The sequence below is a fragment of the Nylanderia fulva genome, unplaced genomic scaffold (genome assembly GCF_048542155.1).
Source record: "Nylanderia fulva isolate GAGA-0341 unplaced genomic scaffold, ASM4854215v1 Scaffold11, whole genome shotgun sequence".
NCBI classification, from domain to species: Eukaryota; Metazoa; Arthropoda; class Insecta; order Hymenoptera; family Formicidae; genus Nylanderia; species Nylanderia fulva.
In genome coordinates, this window is record NW_028189302.1 from 2,603,388 (window position 1) to 2,630,691 (window position 27,304).

At 33.3% G+C, this 27,304-nt stretch overlaps 4 protein-coding genes across 4 annotated transcripts in view; 2 read left to right on the forward strand and 2 right to left on the reverse strand.

The window, feature by feature from the left end:
• The window catches only part of LOC146724949 (uncharacterized), a 124,047-nt gene that overhangs the window by 8,941 nt on the left and 87,802 nt on the right, over nucleotides 1-27,304 (forward strand). The window lies entirely within an intron of this gene.
• ergic53 (lectin, mannose binding protein ergic53) lies at nucleotides 9-4,365 on the reverse strand. Its single transcript, XM_029318615.2, has 10 exons — nucleotides 4,134-4,365; nucleotides 3,320-3,376; nucleotides 2,776-3,046; nucleotides 2,508-2,607; nucleotides 2,269-2,380; nucleotides 2,030-2,201; nucleotides 1,749-1,948; nucleotides 1,481-1,668; nucleotides 1,203-1,387; nucleotides 9-1,132 (listed from the first exon to the last, which is right to left on the reverse strand). Exons 1-10 carry the CDS (start codon nucleotides 4,300-4,302, stop codon nucleotides 1,096-1,098), a joined length of 1,491 nt encoding a protein of 496 aa, XP_029174448.2. The 5' UTR covers nucleotides 4,303-4,365; the 3' UTR covers nucleotides 9-1,095.
• Vti1a (Vesicle transport through interaction with t-SNAREs 1a) lies at nucleotides 4,319-7,879 on the forward strand. Its single transcript, XM_029318619.2, has 5 exons — nucleotides 4,319-4,663; nucleotides 5,012-5,165; nucleotides 5,301-5,359; nucleotides 6,125-6,472; nucleotides 6,597-7,879. The coding sequence occupies exons 2-5, from the start codon at nucleotides 5,072-5,074 to the stop codon at nucleotides 6,747-6,749; spliced, it is 654 nt and encodes a 217-aa protein (XP_029174452.1). The 5' UTR covers nucleotides 4,319-4,663; nucleotides 5,012-5,071; the 3' UTR covers nucleotides 6,750-7,879.
• Nucleotides 7,393-27,017, reverse strand: LOC114943049 (long-chain-fatty-acid--CoA ligase 1). The gene is given in 10 exon segments (XM_029318613.2): nucleotides 7,393-8,158; nucleotides 9,055-9,372; nucleotides 9,556-9,777; nucleotides 12,165-12,251; nucleotides 12,253-12,456; nucleotides 15,125-15,593; nucleotides 16,845-17,181; nucleotides 18,948-19,071; nucleotides 26,727-26,864; nucleotides 26,951-27,017. Coding segments are annotated over 10 exon segments (2,043 nt in total). The 5' UTR covers nucleotides 26,957-27,017; the 3' UTR covers nucleotides 7,393-8,020.

Consider the following 27,304-nt stretch of genomic DNA (forward strand, 5'->3'; position numbering starts at 1 on the left):
TTAAACACTTTCTCGTTTTTATATTTTTGTATTTTCATTATCAGATATATCATCTTTACAATATTCAATAAACTTTTACAAATGCAATGATGTGGAGAGAACAACGAACTTATAAATTCCCCATTTTCCTGTATATATACTATCACTACTACTCATACATCTTGCATACATACAATACATACAATAGAGTTCTTACTATAGCTTCAAAAACGCAGTCGTTGCATACGATCAACTTTATGATGTGACAAGATAAATTGTTAAGTATACGAATGCACATTCGGATGCATAATATTATTTTACAACCTCTGATGGAATAATCGAATGATCACATTATTGTATAATGGGGGGTTGCAAGCTTCACCATATAATTCTTCCCTCCAACTAGTGGCAATCGATTCGCAGCCAAATGATCTCAAACAGTTCTTATGAATAACGTAAATTATATATATATTCAAGTACTAAATGCGTAATACAAAATATCGTACAAAAATTTACATGAAAAATAGTTGCGCGAGAGAGTAATCAATACAGCTATTACAGATGAAATTTTAAAACAATTTACGTGTAATGATAAACATGTTCGTGACAATCTCGACAATAAAAAATATATATATATACATATATATGTATGTATATATATAATGATATACAAGAAAATATCTCGTGAACCTCATAATCTTTAATTAATTCTTAAAATTATAAGATTTACTCATTTATAAGTAATTTTTAATTGTAATTGTTCCTCTATTCATCCAAACATATTCTACCAAAATAGAATGACTACAATTGTATCGACGATGACTATAATTGTGTCATTATTATGTATATGGAAATAACTTTTCCCATTTAAATGGAAATATTTAATTAAAATAATGGGTCACATCGATGTGAGATTGTCTTTTTTTATCCTCTTGTAGAGCAATATTCGATTGTACAATTTCAGATCAATCTGACAAAGATGAAAGATGTATTTATTATACAAATGTTGAGAAACATGCAGATCGCGAATATGAATAAACGAATAATAAAAATATTGAGTCACATAATTCACAAATAAGAATATATTGTTAATTCCGGCCGCGAATAATGTGTACCTTAATAAAGTTTTTTCATTTGCGCCTCTTTATTGTCCCTGTGGAATAGAAATAGAATTAGCATTATGTTTATCTGTGTTTAAGACTCTATTATATATGTATAATTACCGGTAAATGCTGTACACCAATAATATTATCATTTGTATCGCGATGAACAGCAAGAACATGCTGGTTGTTAGACAATTAGGACAATCTGTTGCATTTCCCGTGGTTTTAGCATCTTTTTTTAACGAATTTATCCCATCTCGTATCTCTGCCATAAACGACTGCTGATCATATCCCATTGGTTGCACCTGTGCATGAGATTATATTTATTAATGTTATAAGATAGTTGTGAGCTATTATTTTATTATTATTATTATTATATACAAGTAAATAATACGAACCTGTGCTGTCGGAGCGCGCGCTTGATTGTTAAGAATAGATTCAGTCTTGGTATGAAGTTCTCCCATAAATGACCTAATCTCACTGGCTGCATTTATTATGATATTTTGATTATTCAGTACAGCCTCGACTTCCTGCCGGCGTATGGTGTCAATCAGTACAGGTTGCTGTCCTGGTTGACCGTTCATAACTAATGAATTTAAATTAGATTTGTTAATATATGTTATTCTGATGCAAATTATAAGAATATAATTATAACGAACGATTTACCTGCTTGACCCGGTTGAATTTGTGATATCAAGCTTAATGCTCTCTCTTGCCTTCCAACGATTTCATCTAATTTCTTGTTAAGTTCACGCAAGGCATCGAACATTTGACTCTGTCCATTGAATATCTGCCGTAATTCCTTCTGGCTTTCGGTTTCATAGTATTCTTCGTATTCCTGTTTGTTAAACTTATCTGGATGTTCTCTGTCAAAATATCACATTGAATATTTAGATTTATGCAATGTGATATTGCATTCATAGGTATTTATGAAAATGAGTTTTTACTTGCGATATTCCTCTTTCTGTTCATCTAGTTTCTTTTGGTAGTCTAAGTATTCCTGTTGAAGCTTAGCCTGTTCCTCTAAAGAAACTTTATGCCCATCAACTGGTAACTGTCCGGGAGGATACAGAGAAAGGGTTAGAAAATGTAAGATATCATGATCGTCGGCCAAGCCACCTAGATAGATACAAAATATATTATATTCTCGTCCATGGCTCATTTTTTTTTTTTTATGTTAACATACCAGTTGCAGCGGAAACACCAAAGTATCCATTTCTCGGTAATACGATGTTATCAAGCCGAAAGCACGTTTCGTAATCTTGATCACTATTTGTCATACCATTATGAAACAGCAACTTGAATAGAAATACATAAATTAGACAAACAGTCGAAATAAAAATTAAATATAAAAATTAGAAAATTAGATTTTTAAAAGAAAATTTGGAAGTTAAAATTTTTATTAGAAAATTTAAGTATACGTACCGTTAACGTATTTTTATAATATTCTATTCGCGCTCTCGTAGCGAACGGTTTATTGCGGAAATCTCGCAAACAACCTGCCGACTGCTGCGTAGAGCCATCACTATTTCGAAATGAGATAAAACAGGATTATGTACAATTAAATACTCTGAATATTTCACATGTGCAAACTTAAGTCAAATACAATTTAAAAAAAATATATATATATATATATATATAATTATAATATAATTATCATATAATTTAATTAAATGATTAAAATATAATTTACTTTGCATGATCAAAGATCTTTGTGCCATCGTTAATAACAGCCATAATATATGGATTATTATGTTTATTGTCATTATCGAACGAATCGAAGAAAATTCCCAGGCCTGTCCAAAGATCCGAACTGCCGAAAACAGTGCCGTTGTAGGCTCCTTTGGCAGTCGTGTACCAGAATGCTAAACCATCTGCTCCTATCCTTGACCGTCCACTTATACGGAATACTAAGTCTACTTCCCACCAATCGAAAGTTATTGGCTGCTTTGACCATATTGCACCTAAACATAAAATTATTTTACTTTCTTGTTGTTATAAACTCTGTCAATTTTAATAATATAGTTAAATTTAAATTTCAAGTATTTTTTAAAAATTAAAAATATATTTTAAATATTTCCACCTTTTTCTTTATAATAATAATAAAATTTAATATTTTTTTCTCATAAAATATTTATTAAAGCTTTTCTTACAATTAGTAATGGTTTTTGTTAAGAAACATTTTAAATTAATATTGAAAAATTTATAGATGAATATACATAGATTTATATACAAACCTTTTTGACTTTTAAGTGATGGTGCTACTCTGACATTTTCTGCATTAGCAATGGTATCTGTAAAATAATTAAAAATGTAAATGAATATTTTTTTTTTTTTAAGAAAACCATTTATCACACACACAAATACATGTATTTACATTAAATATGTATCAGTTTTTATACAGATATATATATTATATCTAAAATCACATATATAAAATAATAGAAAGTAGCGGGAAGTAGTTTTGATAAGACAAGTCATAAAACATATGTTTACTAATATCAACATATTTAGTAATGTTTTCATAATGAATATCTTATTAGAAATACAAGAACATTTTTTCTCAACACTACATAATACTTCAGTATATATATTTTCATTTCTTTCATTAAAAATAACTTGATTCTAAACTAAAAAATTCCATCCAACTAAACAATTATTAAGAAGCAAACACTCACTGATGACGAGTATCTGTCTTAAAAAACTAATTATACATGTCTCTTAGACATTAATACGAGATTAAACATCACTTTAACATTATTTTTTATACACATTCAAGAGAAATAACGCGTACGTACACACGTGTTTTGATCTCTCTCGGAGCGATGACAATACGTTATATATTATGTGTCAGCTGATGTAACAAGGAGATCGGGATCAAAGCGGCAGGTTGAAAAAAGGAAGTAGAAAAAGAACGACGTATTTCCATCTGCGTGAATTGTCATAAATTGACACGCGAGCATAACATACGGGAGATCTGTCGGGAGCGACAGGTGTCGGTGCCCTGGTTAGGTTATGCCACGATTAGGTTATTTACAGGTGTATACTCACTGCCGCCGTATTCCCAGAACGGTACGCTGCCGTCCTTTTGCGCGAGGTACGGCGGCTTGAACGAGTACTTGTACTCGAACTTCCGATGCGGCATCTCGCCGCGGCAAAACGGGACGACGCATGACAGTAGAAAAGCCAGGAGCCACCTCACCTCGGCGGCCATCTTCATCGCGATTGTCGACGACGGTGGAATCGAGTCGTCGTCGTCGTCGTCGTCGGTGGTTGTCGACCGACTGCGCTCGGCTGGAAGCCGGTTGACAACATCCGCCGATTGGCCGAACGCGCAAGATTTCGGCCACGATTGGCGCACGAGTCATATGACGTGTCGCTTTCGTGGCCAGATTTCTCAAATTCCAGAAGCGATATATTTTTTCCTCCCTCCCCTACCGCATTTAAAAATTCCAAGATACGAGTCTGTTCTCTTTAATTCCGTCTTTAAGCTCGAGAGCGACGTGATAAAAGTGACAAAAATGTATTTCAAGTGTCAAATGAGAAATAACTGTGCATGAAAATTGCGGCTTTTTCGAGAGGTAAGTTATATATATTTTTAGCATTATTTATAAAAACATATATATGTATAAGTTTCAACAATTTTTATTTTAAGGAAAAGTTATTTAAGATATTGATTCAGAAAAACAAACTTATCCTAAGAAATAAACTTCGAGATATATTTGAGTTTGACGTTTGGTCTTATTTTTTATCGATTTCGCGAGTAATTTGACTTATTAATTCTCTGTTTAATAAATGTAAAAAAAATAGATTAAAAAATATTATTTACATCTTAAAAGACTTCCTGGACTATTTTATCCAGAGGAAGATTATATCTCCTTTATCTGTCATTCGGTTTTCTCCGTTGCGATACGGCTTTTATCGCGCAGTTGGGACGGAATCGCCATCTGATTTGCATCGGATAGTCAATGGAACATTCGTAAGCCAAGATGGCGTCGCTCATTGACAACTACGAACAGCAGTACGCTGTTCTGACAGCTGACATCACCGCAAAAATCGGTCGGATTAGAATCCAGAGCGGCGGTAAGAAATTATCGAGGCGCGATTAAATGCGTCATAATGATTGCTTTACAACGCTTTTACAACGTGTTGGACCGCCACACAAGACGCGGCCTTTATAAGAACGATAATAATCGATACACATGACGTAATTTACAGGTGAGAAAAGGGCCTTTATTCAGGATGTGGACCGGCAAATTGAAGAAGCTCAGGAACTGGTAATTAAATCTTACGTTTCTCTCTTTACATATATTAAAACGTGTAAACGAAGTGCCTTGAAGATCTCATTTTTGCCGATTGTCGAAAAATGTGTCGTGTAGGGTTAGAAAATTATTTTGTATTTTGTGTAAATTGCATACACTTTTTTTTATAAGAATTTTTCTTCATAAGAAATTAACGCAATATACATTTAAAAAGTATATACGACGTTAAATGTTTTTTTTTTGCATTCAGGTCTATGTATTGATCGTTGAAAGATTTATTTACATAATGATTGAAGTGCATGAGGAATAATAATGTATTCCGCATGAATAATCTAAAAATTTAAATGAGATCACAGGTGCTTCTCATATATTATGATGCACGGAACAGTTAAACTAATTTTTCAGCAGGTTGTCAAACAAAAGTATATTGAATTGTTTCTGAGTTCATTGATTGAAAACCTTGGAATTTTCAGCTTTATAAATTTTACACAAAAATAATTATACTTAAGAATTATACTTGTGGATAAATTTTTACAAAAATATTTGAAGTTAAATATTATAAAAAGTATATAAAAAACGTTTAATTAAATTTGGATTAGTAAAAAGTCGGATTTTAATAAAGCAACAAAATTAAGAAAAAAGAATTAGGATAGGCTATAAAAAGATCAATAGAATCAGGAACAATTATGTGTCATCGGAACATGTTTTTTTATCTCTTCTTCATTTGCAATATTTCATTACAAAATATTTGCCTCAGATCAGAACCTATTTAATTTGCAGCTGGAGCAAATGGAGCTGGAGGTTCGTGGGATAAACGGAACCGCTCGCGATCGTCTGCGCGGTCGCGTGGAAAGTCACAGAGCGGAATTGAAACGCCTAACGCAAGAATTTCAAACGGCGAAGAAACCAAAGGATGACTCAGTGGAGATTACGGTGGACGAGTCTTGGGACAACAACGTGACGGAAGATCAAAGAAAAAGACTGCTGGACGCATCCGAGAGGATAGAACGATCGGGACGCACGTTACAAAATGGTTATCGTATGGCATTGGAAACGGAGGAAATCGGTTCTCAGGTACTAAAGGATCTTCACGAGCAGCGAGAAACGATACAGCGGAGCAGAGGGAGGGTAAGTCGTTAATTGTACAATTATTGAAGCGTGTATAAAGCATGAAAGACGACGTGCCATAATCGAAGAAAGTATAAAATAATAAATGTTAACCCATAATAATATCTCGTCCCTCGTTTTCAAGTTACGGGAAACGGATGCAGAGTTGGGACGTGGCTCTCGATTATTATCAGGGATGATCTTTCGGAGCCTCCAACAGAGATTTATTTTAGCAGCGGTAGTATTAGTACTGATAATTGTCGCGTGCATTGTGATATATTATAGTTTTAAGAGTTAAAGAGAACAGAGATATGTATTCTCTTCAGCCAGATCCACCAGACGTGATTTGGAAGTCATATTTATTTGAAATCAGAGACTTGAAAATGTTATTTCTATCAAATTGCGAGGTTAAGTAATTATGTATTATTATATTATATATATATCTATATCGTCTATATCGTCTATTTTGTACTTGTTTGTTACATTTTGCCACGAGATACGATCTTTGCTATATGTACATATTTTCTCATCAATTTATCCAATCGACATTGAACGACTGAATGATCTGACTTTGATCTTTAGACGAAAAAAAACCAACATAGCAAACGAGTACAAAACTGGCAAAGTGTCATCAAACAAGAACAAAAGTTCCCGTTCAGTGTTATTTAAAGTCTTATATAAAAAAATATTGACCCATTCTCGTAGGAAGATAAATCTTATAAAGCGGTTTCGCAATTCTTTCCTATCTGCGCGATAAAGATAATTAGTATCTATCTGAATCACTGATTCATTCGATTATCAAATGCATTATTTTCGTATGGCAGAAAGAATCGTAAAATCGCTTCTATATTGTTATCTCGTTAACGTCATATCTGGAAGATCGGTGGTAAACACTTGCTCTACGTTTCAAGTTTCGAAAAGATACTCCGAACCACAAAATATATATTCCAACAAGAAATATATTTATTAAATAATATCAAGGTTTTTTTTCGACGTTGTTGTGCGCGCCGACTCTCTATCGGGTATATTGAAATATTACCCCTTCGAATTAACGACTACGTATAATTGTTGTAACCTTGACCTGAGCCGTAATCGAGCGAGTTCATTGACGGACTCTATCAATTAAAAATGCATTCTCTAATTTATCTCTTATACGAGAATAACAACGGTCACCGCGTGTACATTATTGAGTTTTACGTGGATAAAGAAGGATCGAGTCGTACATATATCCATCACCGAAAGTATCAAAGGATCCTTTGTAATTGAGAAAGAGAGAAAGAATGAGAGAAACTAGACGCGCCTAAATAATAACTCCCTTTATTATTTGTAATGTTTTATCATTTAATTAGCCTAAACGGTGCTTTTGTCTGCGACCCCCTAATGTACCTGTGAAAATGATATATAATAAAAGTATCGAGAGTTAACGAATATTTTCGATGACAATAGTGACTTCGATGAGAGAGGCAGCGGCGGCGAGGAGAGGCGCTTTGCTTCCTTCTCTATCATCACTTTTTTCTTTAAGATCAGTGCTGGTGCAGGCGAGCGATAGTACGAAATCGCTCAGTCTGGTCAGTCCAAGTGTTGATACAGATCTTCTATCTGTGGCTTGAAATATGCTCTCAGTTGAGGCCGTTTCGATTTTAACGTTGGTGTTAGAAGCCCATTTTGTATGGAGAACGGGTCTGGATGGAGATAAATATCTTTCACCTGCAAAATATATGTATAATTATAAATATCTTTCAGGTGCGAGAATAATTTAAAAAATATTCTTATTAAATTCTCAAATTATCGTCGTACTTTTAAATTTCATATTTAAACTTTTCGAACCTTGACTTTTATTTTTATTAAAATAGAATGCGACTCTAAAGCAATCTCTCTCCTTCAATCACTCAAATAAGAAAAAGAGAATAGACAGGGTGTGCTTTCGAGAAAAACCTTGAAAATGGTATTGTCAGGATATTTTGTTTCTCCTTGGAAATTCAGGGAATTCTCATAAAATTTGATTGGAGTTCAGGGAATTTTAAAAAAATTGCCTTTTGATAATTTTACTCTTATTTAATACTTAAGAAATATATGTCTAATATCTTTGCAATATTTAAATTTTTATTTGTAATTCTTTTATTAACGATCTATTTCAGTATCAAGATCTTATGCAAGTTTCATAAAAAATTGTTCAGTTTTAGTAGGTAATAAATTTAGTATACCTCTTATTTATTTAATAAATAAGTAAATATTAATTTGATAAATAATTAATTTAAATTATTTTTTGTTTCTATTTTTTTAATTTTATATTCTTGTATATATTTTTAGCGTTTAAATGTAATGATATATCGCACTTTTTATTATTGTCCAAATTAATTTTACAATTAATCAATATTAAATGCTAGAAAAATTGTACTCTTGATAACTTTCTAATCATATGAATAGAAAACATTTAAACGCGTATGCAATAAAGAAAAAAGCTGTATCTATAAATATTCTTATTTTACCTGAAATTTTAAACGAAAATATCGAGAAGAGAGAATTCTCAAGGATTTTTTTTTTTTTTACAAAATTTAAGTTAACACCCCGATAGAAAAGAATAATAAGAAACGATAATTTACCTGTTCGAAGGATTTGAGACCAGCTTCTTTTCCCCACGTTAGCATATCATCCATGATTAGTTTTTTTACTTCCGGATTGACGCACAAGATGCTCAATGTGCCGGGTATACCATTCTCCACTGCCCAGCACTTGACTACGTCTACTTCTGGTACTACTATTGCTATAATACAAGATTTTAGTGACTCTCCATGGACGAATACTTGTTGTACATATTGGCTGCGTATATAGATATTTTCGATCTTTTCCGGCACGATATACTCTCCCTGCGACAATTTGAAGATATGCTTCTTCCGGTCAATTATTTTTAACGTCCCGTTCTGGAAGTAATTTTAAGAGAATGTAAGAAAAATATATTATTTACATATATATTATATATATAAAAAAATATCTATAGGAAAAATACGTGATTTATATATATTATAAAAATCTGTAAGAATAAGGATTGATCAGCTCGAAAGAAGAAATAAAAATTCGCGACAATATGAAATGTGATCACTCACAGGCTGCCACATGCCGATGTCTCCTGTGTGGTGCCATCCCTGTTCATCGATTACCTCGGCAGTCTTTTCAGGATCCTTGTAATATCCCATGAAAATGTTGCTACCCTTGACGCACACCTCACCCTGATTATTCGTCGCGTAATATTCCATCTCCGGAACATCGACGAGCTTGATGCAACAACAAGCCACCGGTGGTCCCACATGTTCCGGCACGTGATCGCCCTGCATAACATTTTTTAATTAAATTTACAGATTGAATTAATAATAACAAAAAAAAGAATCCTTATCTATTTTTCACAGAGAGAATATACAATTTGAATAAATCAAATTTATCAGTGAATATTTTGCACGTGTGCCACGTATATAATATCTATAAGATACGTTACATGGTATATATTAATGGATCGATGAATTTTATGATGAAATGCGAGGTACAGTCAATAGTTAATTGTCTCTAGAGGTGGCGTACCACGTGCCCTGGCACATGGCTCTAAAGCCATTTGATTCGATGACAGAAATATCTGCAACCACGCGCGCGCGACTATACAGCTATGTCGATATCTCGCAGACGCGCTAAGAATAGAGAGGACACATCACTTGATTATTAGTCAGTCTTCAATAAAAACAATATTTTGAACGCCATTTATCAGTCAACAATAAATGCCGTTCTGTCGTTTTCTTTTTCCCTAGAGATTTTCTTAAATAAATTATTGATTATAAAGAGAGAGGGAGGAGAGAGATGGTATTTCTAGCATAAATTCAACTAATAAAAAACAAAGAGGAATTGAATAAATTTTAAGGGTCGACGATTAGAGATATAAAAGCGTAGAGACACGTATTCAATGTAAATGTAAATAAGTGCCTACAAAAAAATGTTACGGACATTTTACTATACTAACTTTTCGCAGTCTGTTAAAAAGTTACGCATAATTGCATATTTTTATAAATATGTAGTAAAGAACCAAGTATTAATTTTTGCACTGAAAAAAAATTTATTGAACTCGAATAAATATTAATTTTAATACTGCCTAATAAATCATTTATATGAAACTAATAATATTGATTTGATGTGAAAAATATTTATTTGATACAAGGAAATCCTTTTCAAAACAGATAAATATTTATTTGTTTCAAATAAATTATTATTAGGCAGTAATTGAAATAAATATTCATTAATTTAATAATTTTTTTTCAGTTGTGGATGATTATGTTTTTTTCAAACTATCCTTGTCTAAGCTTTTACAAGTTTATAATAAAATCTTATAAATGTATTAATTTATTTAATGGTGACTATCTATCTAGGTTTCGTCGGAAATTTTCTTCATATAAAATATTCGTTCATGTAACATGTGCGATCGATATGTTTGGAAATTATCATGTTAGAGATAATATTGATTTCGCGTGTTTTCTCATGATTCAATGGAATTAAATGATGATGCAATGAACGCGATGTATATCGAACATCATGATTTATTTATTTCTGAAAAACTCGATAATTGTGCACAGATCGATTATTGATTAAATGTTTGAGCTTTGAGCACGCGTGAAGAATTTACGGAATTTCTCACAATGAAGATCTATATCTGTATTAAATTTTCCGCATAATGTTCATTTTGTCGCAGTGCCAAACGGCGTTCGATGAGGCATGATATTTGCTTTTCACGAACTTGGTTTTGAGTTTAACATTGGTGGAAGACCGATAAAATTCTCTATATTTCATCAGTAATACGATAAACTTGTCACGCGACTTTGTAGAGGTTGTCTTTCAAGACAGTTTCGCGCATTTATAAAGGTGATAGAGATATTTCGCCATAAATAAATAACTAACTAAATAATATATAAATAAATGAATTAATGAATGAACACGTACATATACATATACGACATATATATACAGCTGCATATGAATTATATAAGAAAAAACTTTATGCGTTACTTCAAAGTTTACTTATCTACACTGCTATGCATAATCTATATATAACACGCTTATCAGACTTGGTTTTAAAAAATGTATTTGCGGAGCATTTATCGACCCGCTCACATAACCGCTGTTAGTAGCTATGCTATGATCTAAAGGTCTCTAATACACGTATATACACATCTATATTTACGTATTTTTTTCTTTAAAATTGCTACCGAGGATATTAACAGCTTTAACTGACGTATATCTGTCACCAAATGCTTTTCACTTTTTTTCCCAAGAATATAACAAAACTTGCACAATTGTATTCTTATGAATTCTCCACTGGTTCAGAGAAAAAAAAATATTAAGAAAATAAAGTAAATCAATAAAATGCTATAAAAATGAAAATGGATAAAAAATAAAATAAAAAAATGCAATGAAAGGAAATGAAATATATTCAAGTACGAGTAGATTTATTAGTACGATGACAGGCACAAAGAGTGACGCAGGGTATACAAAGATCCAACCGTTACGACGTATTTTGACATCGCACTCTCTCTTTAAATTTATTCTTCGACAACTTAGTAGAAATCAACACCGGTAATTTACGACTGACGGTCATAAAATCCGCGAAAACGGGATTTCAACGACTGACACACACACACACACAACATATACATATAAATATACTGTTGTCCACACGAACCTGAATAGTAAGCGTTATTGGCGCGGTGCATTCCGTCTGACCGTAACCCTCGACCACCAGGCAGCCCAAGGCGCATCTGGTGAACGTGAAGCACGTTTCCGGCCAGAGGCGCGGAACCCACGAGCATCAGTCTCAACCTGCCGCCCATCGTGTCCTGGATCTTCCTGAATACGATCTTGTCCCATATACTGTTCATCCTGACGATACTCTTCTTGATCTCCGTCTCCTTCGCTCGCATACCCATGTTGAAGATCATTCTCTTCAGAAACGAGCTGCGAAGCTCGTTGTGCACCTGCAGACACGTAATCGGGAATTAGGAACAAAATAATGATAGGTTGAAAAAGGGCGGGATGACGCAAACATTTTCCGTGTATATTCTATTTTTAGATTGTATTTTCTATACCAGCTTCTTTTTTTTTTTTTTACAGTAAACCCGTACTTTCATACGAAATGCGTCACAATCAGCTATATATTATTAATATCTCCCATACATATTTCTCACTTATAAGCGATAATATTTTCCCTCGCGTCATCAAGACGTTATTGCTTCTCGATAATTTTGATCGCCTGGTGTAGGATACTTTTATTATTATTATAGGGGATTAAGATAAAACGAAGAAGAAGAAGAAGAAGAAGGTCTATTTAGACAGCTGTCACATCAATCGGCAAACGCTAATAAATAAATTTATCATTCCGCGATATCGGAAACAGAGAGGCTCGAGAAAATTCGAATTTATTCGCTTTTTTATCGAAATCAGGCATATGAAGACTGTAATAATCAGTTACGTGACTCATCTATTAAATTTTATTCAGCAATCAGTGGCGGAATCCGCTTTGCATCCCTATTTTTTTCTTTTGCTTTTCAAAGTTCAGAGTAATCAGAAGAGACATCTCGACGCACGCGACAAAAGATACAGCACAATACGTAATTCAATGATACATTTGCGCGCGTGTGCCCCATTCAGACGAAAACGTCAGAATTACGTCGCAGAATCGATTCCGCACCTGTTCCTCTCATTTTCGCGATACAGCGAAACCCGCTGGCACGTCATGAATTATTGCGTAGCCGCGAGAAATTTCGCGAGACGCGCCAAGTGAGATTACGATTGGGAATTGCAATAATGATGCCCAATAATACCACCTTTAAGGACTAATTTTAGAAAATTCAAGAAGACGAGGGAGAGCGAAAATATTTCTCTTACATTTTTATAAAAAGATTAATATTTCTGTCAAAAGTAAAATATGTTTATACTTTATAATTTTAATATATAATTATAAAATATATATCTTATTTTCATAAATATTTATAAGAATAATATATATTTATAATATTTTATTGTATATCGTTTCGGGAGGAGAGAGCATAAATTATAAATTGCATCAAGATTTGTTAATGATGTTTTTGCTGCTAAGCATTATACATATGGAAAAAACGATTTTATTTAGGCAAGTTATTTAGGTTTAATGTCAGAATACGTTGTCGTCGTGCCGTAAAAATATATTGAGAGGTGTCCAAGAACACGCAACTTCCGTTTAACACAATGGACCATATGCTAATAATAGTAATTATGTTAAATGAAAGTATGCAAGGAAACTCTAAACTCCTTCAAGTTAAAGAAAAATATAGACTTAATAATAGAAAAATATAAATATTTTAATTAACTTAACGGAAATCATCATAATGTCACATAAAAGATATTGTTGTTTCTCGTTTGCAAAATTTACCATGCTGATTTTTTTTATTAAAAATATAATACAACAAAATTAAATGTTTCGGGACTATTTTTGTAACATCTAAATTAAGAGAAGACAAAGCAGTCACATTATGTCAATGACTTCTAAAAATAAATGAACATAATGCTTATCGTAAAAGTGTAAACACGGATTATCTAATCAAAACAAGAACTTTCTTAATACGTTGAATCAATTGGACTGTTTAAAAAATATAATTATTCGAAATGAATGTTCATAGTTATTTATATTTTTTATCCCATGCGCCCATAAACAGCTATAAAAATATGTACATTTCGAATAATCCAATGGAATTCATATATCTACATAAATATAATAAGATTTTTGTAACCGCGAGAATGTCAAAAAACATGATACATGACAATAACACATTTATATCATGCAAATTCTGCGGTCGACCAAAAGTGCGAACCAAAAATAAAATGGACGAAAAATACAAACGAACAACAATAATAAATCATTTGAAAAATAAACCATGATAAAGAGAACACAATCACACGATATTGCAGAAAAGAAGATTAAATAGTAAATATCCAGACATAAACAGAATGCGAGTACAAATATTCATCTCGTAAAAAGTCATAAAGCGTATGTTTTTTTCTGGAAAATTACACTTTTCGTCCCTCTTCCTCGTCGTTTCTTTCATCTTCACGATTAAATATACATATATGTATAACATCCTAGTATCTTTCCGCTCTCTCGAGAATAATGAGTATATCGTTCTGTCGCTATATTAAAAAGTTTAATATGAATAAGTTATCAGTCGCGTGACTCAATGGTGATAAATAACGCTCCTTCGATTCGCAATTCTATAGAAAATTTCTGACATCCCGGGAAAAATTTTTTATATATAATTATATATAAATAATTGTATAATTATACATATAATCGTAAAATTATATATAAAATATGTCTATTTTTACATATATACATAAATTTATATATAAATTATCAGGGTTCATATATAATTATGTAAAATTATATATGAAACATATATATTTATATATATGAAGAAATACTTATTTATATTATATAAAAAACACTTTTATTTAATTATGTATGGACATATTTAATATATAATTTTGCGATTATATGTATAATTTTCTATATTTCTATATAATTTTATATTGTTATATATAAAAAAAATGTGTTACCGGGGAAATGTCTGACATTCGAATGACGAGAGAAACTCGACTGAATCTGCTCACCTTGTCGTACATTCGATTCAGCAGTCTAGGCACGGCCGGTATGATAGTGGGTCTGAGGGCCTTCATGTCCTCAGCCAGCCTCTTGATGTCGCCGCAGTAAAAGCCGACGGAGCCGCCCACCATGTACAGGGTGCTCTCGCAGCAGCGTTCCAGCATGTGGGCCAACGGCAGGAAGCTGATCATCACGTCCTTGCTCGTAAGCCCGTGATCGCCCAGTTGCAGTAGCACCGAGCAATTAGCCGCCATGATGTTCTGATGCGTCAACATGACGCCCTTCGGGTTGCCGGTGGTGCCGGATGTGTAGCATATCGTGCAGAGGTCGGACGGCTTAGGCGGCACTTCCGGATGATTCTTCTGGGCGCCCAAACGCTCGATATCCTCGAACGAGTAGAGCTCGATGCCGCGGTTCTTCGCCCGTTGATTTGTCGCCGGCCGGGTCTCCTTCATCACCACCAGCTTCCGCAAACACCTGCGATATATATAAGGGAGGTTTCGAGGAAATGTTGAAATAATGGCGGGCATTTTTTTACGAGAAGAGAGAGGCTTTCTCTCGCGGTCCAGGAAGCGTCAGCTTTGTGTGTATACATATAAAAGCTCTCGCGGGCTCTTGGCATCGTTACAAATTAACACTTTCAACATCGCGCTTTTGAAAACGTTTTCTTTGAGAAAACCGACGCTTCGAATCTCGTGTTGACCACGTCTCGTGACATTGCGTGACGTTGCGTCATAAAACGAAAACTTTGTTATGAGGTATTGGTAAAATATAGATTCTCCTCTCTAGAAAATATGTCAAAGGACGTGCAATTAAAGCGCCATTAATGTGTCGCTATTAATAAGTGCGATGATTGAAATACTTTGCGTGTATTTTTAAGCGTATGAATTTTGCGCAATGAAAAGAAATGAGAATTCCTTTTTTTTCTGAATATTATTTCGTAATTATAGTAATATGGTTCTCTCTCTATATTCGCCACTTATAAAAAGAAGTTATTCCTTATGACCTAATTATACATTTATGCATAAATTATATCTGATATCTAATATGCAATCGATATATCAGCGAGGACGAAATTACATTATGTGCGATTCTTTCATTAGTATGTTAAATTAAATTCTACTTAATTTTTAAGAGCGCGTATATTTCATATTTATAATAGCAAGCGATATTATATATTTTCAGATTACATATAATTATATAAAATAAATTTTCCATGAGAATGTCGAACGTTCGCGAGAAAAAAAATTAATCACAATAATTAAATTTCAGCTGTCCCTATATTACACGTAAAATTTAGTTATCATGCTTAAATTTTAGCTATGACAACTAATATTTTTTAAAAAATTCTCCGTTAAGCTACAGCTAAAAAATATTAGTTACCATATAAAATTTAGACATGATAATTAAATTTCAGATTGTAATATAGGGACAACTACAATTTAACTAATGATGACTAATTTTTTTCCGTTGCTGTATGCGTTTGCATTTTTGCATACTGCTTAACATTTTGAACAATTGATAATTAAACCAATTAACTGACAAAATAAATAAGTAGAGAAAAATTAAGTGATACGTATTTTAAATGGAGATAATTGAATAGAGTTATAATTATTCAAAGAACTATATAGAGGACAATTTTAGATTGAGAAGATCTTAATTACAGTTAAGATTTAATTCTTAACACCCTAGTACGAGTTTGAAAGAATTCTCAAAAGTGTCACGTACCTCGGTGCTTTGTCGAGGAGCAAATTGCACTTTTGGTCATTTTCGCATACCACCAGATTAATTTCGGTCTGATTGATGATATACGCACAAGCGTCCGGGCCCAAGGTGTCGTACAATGGCACCACCACGAGCGAGTACGTGTAGCATGCCTGCTCGGTGAGAATCCACTCGGGACAATTCTGACTGTACAGGCCTACTAAGGTTTGTGGACCAGGGACCAGCCCTAGGGACACTAGGCCGGAACCAAAATTTTTCGCCCTGAGCAGCGTCTCGTTGTAATGAAGCCATTGGTAGGGTTTGTTGGGCCCATCTCTCCACCCGAGGCAAGGACCATTATCTGCAAGTGAAAAGAATGTCATATTTGGGTGAAAGGAAATAATTACGTCAGCGCAGAATTGACAAATTTTGTCTAGAATATTTTTTATAATGAGATCAATTAAGATTTACGTGGCTGTCTATGCAACAAAAAATAAAAAGCTTTATTAAATGTTTGATAAAAAAGTTATTATATGTATTTAAAAGTTAATATATAAAGCTAATATATGTAATTTGTGGCATATTTTTAAAAATTGACTTTAATTGAGCTTTTTGTTACATTATTACATTTCATGAAATCGATTTAAGAGAGGACGTTTTTATTCTTTTCGCAAATTCTTGTAATATCTGGAACAGGATTTTATATTTGATTACTAATGTACAATCTTCAACTCTCGGAAATTCAAGAAATTATGAATCTTTGAAAATATATAGGGAAACCATAGAGAGTATCTTGTAAGTAATTCACTATTTTTGTTTGCTGCCCAAGTTTGCTCTGAGAAGGTAAAATCAAATCTCTCCAGACTGAATCATTTTTGTTTTTATTCCTCGCAAACAAAAGGAGATAAAATTTTATCTCACAAGGAGAATTTGATAAAGAAAACGTATTTTCTTCGATAAAATGCAAAGTGTCTTATTAATACAGATATCAATTATTTATACAATAAATATTTACATGTTATTTATAATTGTTAGCTGTATTAAAAATGTGTCTTCCCCAAGTCTCATAAATCTCTTTCATTTATTTAATTATTGAAACGATACATATTCAAATATTATTTATAATTGTTCAAACCATCGTTTACGCTAAAAACGATGTATTTCCAGAGTCTCATAAATTTTTTAATTTTCTAATCGGGTAGGAAAAAACTTTCACTCTACCGAATCTAAATTTGTGTTCTCCAAGTCTCAGAAATCTCTTTCAATTATTTAATTATTGAAACGATACATAATCAAATATTATTTATAATTGTTCAAACCATCGTTTACGCTAAAAACTGTATTTCCAGAGTCTCATAAGTTTGTTAATTTTCTAGTCGGGTGGGAAAAAAAGTTTCTCTCTCGCGAATCTAAAGCCACATGGGAGGAATAAATGATATATAGCGCACGTGGCGAGCTGGACTGGTCGCGCAAGATTTTCTCGTTCGATTGTCATAAGCGAGGGAGAACCTCGGCAAGATTATCGATCTTCGGACTCGCTTGCCGTCGTTATTAACGTCGTCATCGTTATAGGTCGCGTAAGGTCTGCGACAGGTGTCGGCGTCGCGCGGGCGTGGGTTTTCGCGCGACGAGGCGAAAATATAAAAGACGTATACACGTGCCCGAAATAAACTGGTGTCAACCTTCGTCGGAAAGGTCGTCGAATCTCGAAATGATGAGGGGCCGATAATTCCCGCCCGTTAAGCCCGCGCCCGCTCGTTAAGAATTGCCGCGCTTGTTTACGCATTTTATAGCGCTTGCCAAACCAGCTAAATCGCCGCGCGATATACACGCAATTGCGCACGCGGATGGTATATGCGTAAACGTCGAGATTTATGACGATTTTCCTTAAACCCGCCTGTCTCCTTGAGTTATTCTCTCTCACTCAATTTTCATCGTTTCGACACGTTAAGTAAACGCGACGTTGTTAGACACATATCGGTCGAACTTGGCGGTAAGGGAATCGATTAAACGCCACATAACTTTAATTAACACGTTTCGAATGGGAAAATGTGACTGTTTCAATTTTCAATGATTATAATAGAGCGAACGAGGGTGTATATGTTGCTTCTGAAAATAATGACTCACTGGATTCCTTGGCGCCGCGACGGAAACCGTCGTAGAGGGTGCGCGTATCCTCGTACAGAAAGGTAATGAACTTGCCCTCTCTGCCCTCCTTGTAGAACCTCGACACCCGGATATGCTCATTGCCCTGCAAAGAGAGAAGTCGTAAAGTCAAGTGAAACACATATCAGACGACACGAGGTCCGTTCATTACGTAACCGGACATGCGGCAAGTGCAACCCTAAATTTAGCCGGGCGACGCACGCGGCTTCGTGTATATATATAAATATATATATATAATATATCGATGCGTGCGGATCAGCTGATTATGCGACGCAGGGCGAAAGGGCGCAGATGAAAGGACACAGCTGCGTGCATCGCGAATATGTGTATATATATATATATACGCGTGTTTTCTATATATCGATCTCTCCGCCGACGCGGACGTCCGCTTCTTTCGGCCTCTCATCGACGTGCTTGTGTAACGACAGTCACCCACGTTCCCGACACATACCGCATCGAGGCAAAGCATTTCGTACACAAGATTAAAATAGCGTATGCATTCTTTCAGTAATTTATTGCGGATTTTTTTATTCCAAAATATCCATCTTTTGTGAAAATGATAATTGCCGGAAACGCAATTTTACTGAAAATTGAGCAAATATTGGATCGAAAGCAAAATAACATCGTTGCGTGTGTGCGTAAATGTGTATGTGTGTGTATTTTAATCGAAACTTACAGAAATTTTATTTACAAACGAGAACTTGCGAAATAATCTCTTACGATGAAAAATAATGCAGTTATTATTTCGAATTAATCTACTTAAAAAAGAGCATTAATTTTATACATTTAATTTTAAAAATTACTTTTTTCTCGATTTAATAAATGACGCAATCTTATTCTCCATTTAAATTACTTTAAAAAGATTTTAATTTTTAATGTAATTAAAATATTGAAATATTTAACATTAAAAATAAATGAGATAAATTATTATAATATAATGCGCGATGTTAAAAGTTATGTCTGTATATTATGATAATTATACACTACTGTTTCATTATCATATGCATGACTTATGACTTATTACAATAATTGTGATGTGTTTATGATATCCATTAATTGTAAAGTAAAGGTTCAAGAGACTATAATATGATAAATGAGGGCTTCGATAGTCATTTGCCACTCAAATAATATTACGAAGTATTTGCATTTCTTTCTGATAAATTATGTCTAATTTGACGTACAAAAAAGATATCTATAACTTATAATAAATTGCATTTCATATTAATACATATATTAATAAAATATATTCAACTATATAGTTATATTTCGGTAAAATGAATATTATTCGACAAATATAATGTAAATTATGTAATGTAAATATAATTCTACTTATTACACATGAAGTCTCTGTATAAAACATGCAAACGAAAATAGCATTATTTGAGTGACATAAAATGATTTCTTACAAGTTGAGGGGATCCAATAATCGAATGAGATATCAAACAAAACGAGACACTCTTCGTCTTCTTCAAAAAACCAATAATATTAAAATATATCCAATCATCACATTTCTAATTTCCAGGATTTTCGTCGCAAAATACATATTTCGGCGATCCTTCGTGTTTTATAAGAAAAATCGGTACGGGAATTCGATCTTTCCGCACGTGAAAAGAAAAGAATAAAAAAACCTCGTCAAGATTTATATAATATTTTGCGCAGTTACACGAATCGCGTAAACTTTGCTCGATTCGTAAACAAGAGGCCAAGAGTCGCGTGTACGATTATGAGATTTTTCCCGCGGAAGATCGCGATTCGTCACCTTGATCGTGTCGGACTGTTCGCCGAGATCTAACGGCGGATGGACCGGTTCGGGAAGAAAGCAACCCGAAGTCATGCTGCTCGATAATGACACGTAACACGCAACACTCTTGACGGACGCGAATCTCACGCCGTCTCAGGCTCTTCTCTCTCGAGATAAAGAGAGATGAGTCGCTTTCTTCGACACAGGCAGGTGTAAAGGATCGGACCAGCCGGACCAACGCGCCCGCGGTCACTGAATTCAAGCCGAGCTTGCGGCCGAGCTTTCGGCTCCGAATTTTTGGCTCGGGATGCGGACATCACGCGGATGATGATGCTGCTCGGCGCTGCTCTTCGCGAAAGAGACGCATCCCATTCTGTCAATATTGCCGCTATAGTCACTTGAACAGGTGTATCTTGAGACGTTAGGGGTAACATCCCGAAATTTCCGGAAATAGCCGGGCGTTTGAGTATATATGTGTATACGGACAATGCCTGTATAGTTGTACGGAGTAACTCGGATGCTTTGGATCGTTAATGTGACACTGAAGCGTAATTACGACGGTAGTAAATCAAACTCAACTATTTGGCTAATATATATCGAGCAATTACTTACAGGAATTTTTCTTCACTGCTATATTCAAATTTAGTACGATTCAATGTTTCTCTTTTTTTTCTTTTCTAGTTAAAGAAAAATAAATTCTTTTTATAATTTGTTTAATTAATTTTAATAATATTTTTTTATTTCTCGCGAAGAACGTAAAAAAATGCCAAGACTTATATTGGTTTTAATTCCTGACTGAGAGTTTGAAATGAAAATTTACATCCACATAAATATTTACTAGAGACAACTTCCTCTCCGATCGTATTACAACTTTAATAATATCATCGTTTCAAATTTTTGAATAAATAGTCTTTTTTTAAAAAATGAAAGAGAACTGAGAAATTAATTCTAAAAGCCGATATATTCAATGAAAATTATAGACACATGGAAAAAACAGTAAAACATTTAAAAATTAAAATATGAAAATACAACAAAACAAAAATGTTAATTCTATAAAAAATATATAGAATAACAAAATTTATCATTATTATTTAAATTATGTATGTAATTCGCAAAAAAAATTACAGAGGAAAAGATTTCAAAAACTTTTCATAAAAGATAATATATGTATATAAATATAATATATACCTATTATCTTTTATGAAAAGTTTTTGAAATCTTTTCCTCTGTAATATAAACGAGCAATGAATTAGATTTCCAATAACTAAACAGATTATGTTTATATCAGTTCTGATAAAATGTAACACAGGGAGATTTCATAATCATATCGAAGATGAGAGATATGTCAGTTTAAATGCTCGCGCGCACGGATATCTTCGCTTTACATAAAATATTAAAACTCTGCAATGCAGACTTTTTTTTGTCTAATCTATATTTCGTGTTCTTTTATTTCAATATAAAAATCCTAGATACCGTTCTCACATAAACAGAAATATAGGAAACACGTTTTCCTTGACGTGCATATATCAGGAATATTAAATGACGTAATTAGGAAGCGGAAATGGGTCGAACATAGTCGAAATAAAAATCCAGAATATATAATCGTCTATTCCGAACGTTCACCTAATTTCTCAATCCGATCGATATTTCTTCGTGCGTAAAAGTGGAACAGCCCGATCTAAATCGCAACATCCGCATTGACAGGGCTATAGCGCGACACCGATCGGCCTCGCGAGAGCACGAAGGCCCATCCTACACTTGAAGATCCTCGACTATGCGTTTAAATATAGCATTGTCGTCCTCGAGGAGTTTGGACGATCGCCAGCGAGAGTTTGGCCGCATGATCACAGTGCCACACGCTTGACAGTGGTAAAACTCTGCTTTTCACGGTGCTCTTTCATTTTCCGCGTAACTGTCGCGTGAGCAGATAATTTCTGAAAAGTTGTTCAGGGTTGTGATATTAAACTGATAGGTGTGGAAGATGTGCCGAGCCGCTCCCGAATACCGAGCGCTTTTTTATGGATTATTCGCTGTGTAATATCAAAACCTAAACGAAGGACAGTAGAGCAGGTAAAGCAAAATGTCATTTTGCTCCGAAATATAGTAAACTGTTTTACGTCTCTTTAAAAAAATTAAAGATGATAGAGTAGAGGATTCTAAGCGAGTTTCTATCGAAACAATTTAGCTCTCAAATTGATTAGATTTATCTATTGACATCTGTCGCAACGTCTTTCTTAAGAAATCTTTTTTTAGAACAACAACAAATCGATTAGATTTTAGTTTGATCTCACTATCGAGGAAAATGTGAAGTAATAAAATGTCGTAAAAGTTAAACATGTAAAGATGATAAGAAATGACTTGAATAAAAAGTTATACGAATTAAAGAACAATGAAGTTTGTCATGTCGGTAGTGACGTGCATTGTGTACATAATGTGTAAGTTGTTTAAAACTTAACGTATTTTGCTTTCCATTTATTTTCTATTTACTTTTCATTTATTTCCATTTATTTTCTTCTTTATATTTTTAGACCGTTCCATTTTCATTTAACTCTTTAAAAAATTCAGAATCTAGGTGTAAAAGAATCGTAAGAAATATTCTGTTAGATACTCTCGAACACCCTATATGTATACCTATATATACTTATATACAAGAATCATAGAGTTAAGCCTTGACTATTCACAATTGAATCGTTTAATGAAAGAATGAATTCTATAACCATACTGGCATCATTCTAAAGAGATACAATATAAGTCTTTGATGAAATAATCTAATATCTTAATACATATAAATTGCAATAATTAACCCTCTGAAAATGTTAAGCTCTCTCTTTCTCTTCTGCAACTTTGTAAATCTTATAAATATAGTTGATGGAAATATTGATCTAAAAACATTCACAAATATTTACCTGTAAACATATTCGAAAAAGCGTATATCGGATTCGCCAAAATCGATATCTTATCCTTACAACGACAGTAAGGGTTCGAAGAAAAGCTTATGTAAACCGAGTCGAGAGGGTTGCTACGAGCCGATTGGTAAAGTTAATCTGAAAAGCTCATTATATGTATATATCTGTAGTCAGGCTTCGAAAATAACTTTAACGAAAGGTGTTTTATGCCTGGATACATTATTTTACAAAGGAGTCTATAAAATTGCGTGACGCTAATGTCACTGTAAAACATATACTTTGTCCGATGAATGGATCGCGAACACGACAGGTAAATATTGCGGCTAATTCAATGAATGCGAGAAAAAATACAGAAAAAAAAACTGAAGGAATAAGATATCATTTTATTGGCAAATTGTACGGCTTCGGAGAATACGTGTGTATTTTCTAGCTTGCTTGCACGTAAATTGAATACAAGACTAGAATTTTTTTAAATGACAATTAGGAAACACTTTTTAATACTTGTTGAAAAAAGTGTATTCAAGCCGAGAAATTGAATATTTTGACAAAAAAATGACTGTATGATATTTTGCTTTCAATTTTAATTTTAAACACTTTGATATTAATAATTGCATTAAACATTTGAAAATATAATTTAGCGTAATTCTCACATGTAATGTTTATATAAATATAAAAATGTGTATTGCAATAAAAATGTCTAAGAATCTAAAAGAACAATTTAAATGTAAAAATAGATAATATTAGAAAATGTAAAACACATATACAAACACATATCTTTGCACATAAGTATATATGTATATAACAAATACAATATGTAATAGAGAGAGAGAGAGAGAGAGAGAGAGAGAGAGAGGAGATATAAATATAAATAACTTTTCCCCTTGCTCTTTCTTTATTTTTAATAAAGAGAAAGTAATCTATGAGAATGTCTCATATAATCTTATCAGACATATTTTCTACGACATATTGATATTATATCATGAGTGTGAAAAATATTCAAAGCAGACAATATCAGCATTATAAATATTTAATCGATTCGAATTGCATAAATATCTCATTAAGTATTCTTCACTATTTTCTTCACTTCTTTTACTTTTATATTGAATATAAGAATAACGGCATATATTGTACAATGAGCGAATGTTTTTATATTATAATAAAATGAAATTTAAATGAAATTTAAATGTCATAATATTTCATCTTATTTTGAATTCTGGATATATTTATTAAAGAATATTTATCTGACATTTTAAGAAAATCGATTTATATAATAAATGAAATTTAAATGAAATTTAAATGTCATAATATTTCATCTTATTTTGAATTCTGGATATATTTATTAAAGAATATTTATCTGACATTTTAAGAAAATCGTTCTCTGTATGTGTATAATTTTTAAAAGGTAAAGATAAATCATCTTCTAGTTAAATTAAAAAAAAATAAAAATAAGGTATGCTAAGTGACTGATACATATTCAAGCTGAAAATATCTACAATCTACAATTAACGAACATGATAGAATAAACAAACGAGTATGAGTATGAGACAGAATGAAAGTTCAATTAAATTTGCAAGAGTAAAAATAATATATCGATCACATATAATATACATACAGGGAGTCTTGAAATTTGCGAATTAAAATATCAGCAAGAAAATTCTCGAAAAAATACATTAAAAAAATATTTGCTATTTTTATTCTAAATAGTAGTTTTTGAGATAAAAAATGTTTAAACTGATCAATTACTTACAAATCATGATTAAACAAACGCGCTGTCCATGAATCGGCTTCTGTTTAATTATAATCTATAAATAATTGGCCAATTTTTAATACTTTTGAAAACTATTATTCGGAATAAAAATAGCAAATACTTTTTTAATTTATTATTTAATTTATTTTTTCAAGAACTTTTTTGCTATGGGTATTTTAATTCATGAATTTCGGGACACCCTGTATACACAGACTAATTCACATGAAGCTGTTCTCTTGAAAACTATTTGGCAGAACGGCAAATCATTCTTATGTTTCAAGGTTTAAGTTTTGGGTCTTTTGCGTAGGGACAATACTGTTTTCTTAGGCCCAAAGAAGCCTAAACATAAAAGGTTCCGGCAAACGTTAAAATATTATAAGAGAATTTTAGTACTATTCTATATAATTTCGGAGAAAAGTAACCTCGGACACTTTACTATGTTGCACAATAATAGGATTTCTGATATATATAATACGTTATATTTAATAAATTAATCCGTAGGAAATAAATCATGTATATATTATTGTTCAATCGAAATGATACGTCACGTTTCTCGTAATTTTCCATCGATAAGCAGACAGCAATGAGCGAAGATTTATTGCACAGTTGGAGTATGCAAACAAATCAATTTGCTATTAATTATTTTTCTTATTTGTTTACAGCACGCGATGTATATACTATAATCATACTAATTTTTACTCGAAAGTCCTCATAATTTTTTTATATCAATTTCACATTTCAACACATGTACACGTTTTGTGTATTTTATTATTGTGTAAAAACTTTCCATTTTATATATTGTGATCGTTAATAATTTTTTTACTTAACACACGATGCACACACATAAGTACTTGCACACTTTAACTTGTTGAAGACTGTCAGGGCTGAAGTATTTTTTCATTTACTCCAACTGTGCAAAAAATCTCTCGATCTTGAGATAACGATCTGCAGATTGTTTAATAATACGCAAAAATAAATTATAATTCATTAAATCAAAACTGTCACATTAAAATATGTTCTCGGTCTTTAGATAAGAAAATTTATAGATAGCGATTTTTAGATAACGATGCTGTGTGAAGTGTCGCAACCACGTGCTCGAAAAACTCGAAAAAAATGCTTCAATAGATTTATCTCCTTTTGGCATTACTTATGGTTACACCCCAAACGAAACAGAGATACAAATGTTGCGGTGAAAAGAGCGAAAGCAAATCGGAGGAAAGTAAGTGCAAAAGAGATCACTAATAGGTCAAATCTATTTTCGATTTCGCGAACGCGTCTTTAGAGAGCGAGGAGACTCGGGAAAAGACTAGCGACAAACACGTGTCTCGCGTCTGTTCCTTACTTACCGGTAGTATCAATGCCTGGGCGTCGAGTGGAAAGAGCGGATTCTCGGCCTTCGGTCTGGAAGCCCAGTAAGCCACCCCGGTGACGAAGAGAGCACCGGCTGCGCCGCCCAGATACGGTAGGTAATCGTCGAGTTGAGACTGTAACACTTCGTTTAAGATCGTTTGAACCGTTCGGGCACCATACTGCCAAAGGCTTATGTAATTGGGCGCCGCTACTATGTTACCTGCATAACGGCACGGACTGCCTAGGTATAGAGAGACAGGTGCAGATATACAAGAGGATACGTGCTGCTCTCGTGAGAGTCGTCGGACGACTTTGCTAACGATCGGTGAGAGTATTAAACGAGCGCGCGCTGGGCTCGCGACCCGAGGAAGATACGGAACGAAGTGAGCGTTCGTACTTCGACATCGGACTTGTATCTGGGCCCGAAGTCCGAGTCCTATTATCCCCTATGTCATCGGACCTTGTTCCCGGATATTTATGAGCTCGTTATCGCGACGCGCGTTAAACTGAAACGACTTGTACATTGTACACGCATATATGCATGCAGACACGTATGGATCTCCTCATACAAATC

Coding starts and splice junctions, on each gene's coding strand:
- Vti1a (XM_029318619.2), top strand. CDS start 5,072: ATGGCGTCGCTCATTGACAACTACGAACAGCAGTACGCTGTTCTGACA. Junction 5,166..5,300: donor GATTAGAATCCAGAGCGGCG/GTAAGAAATTAT, acceptor CGTAATTTACAG/GTGAGAAAAGGGCCTTTATT. Junction 6,473..6,596: donor TACAGCGGAGCAGAGGGAGG/GTAAGTCGTTAA, acceptor CTCGTTTTCAAG/TTACGGGAAACGGATGCAGA.
- ergic53 (XM_029318615.2), bottom strand. CDS start 4,302: ATGAAGATGGCCGCCGAGGTGAGGTGGCTCCTGGCTTTTCTACTGTCA. Junction 2,381..2,507: donor ATTATAAAAATACGTTAACG/GTACGTATACTT, acceptor TTTCTATTCAAG/TTGCTGTTTCATAATGGTAT. Junction 1,949..2,029: donor CAGAAAGAGGAATATCGCAA/GTAAAAACTCAT, acceptor ATATTTTGACAG/AGAACATCCAGATAAGTTTA.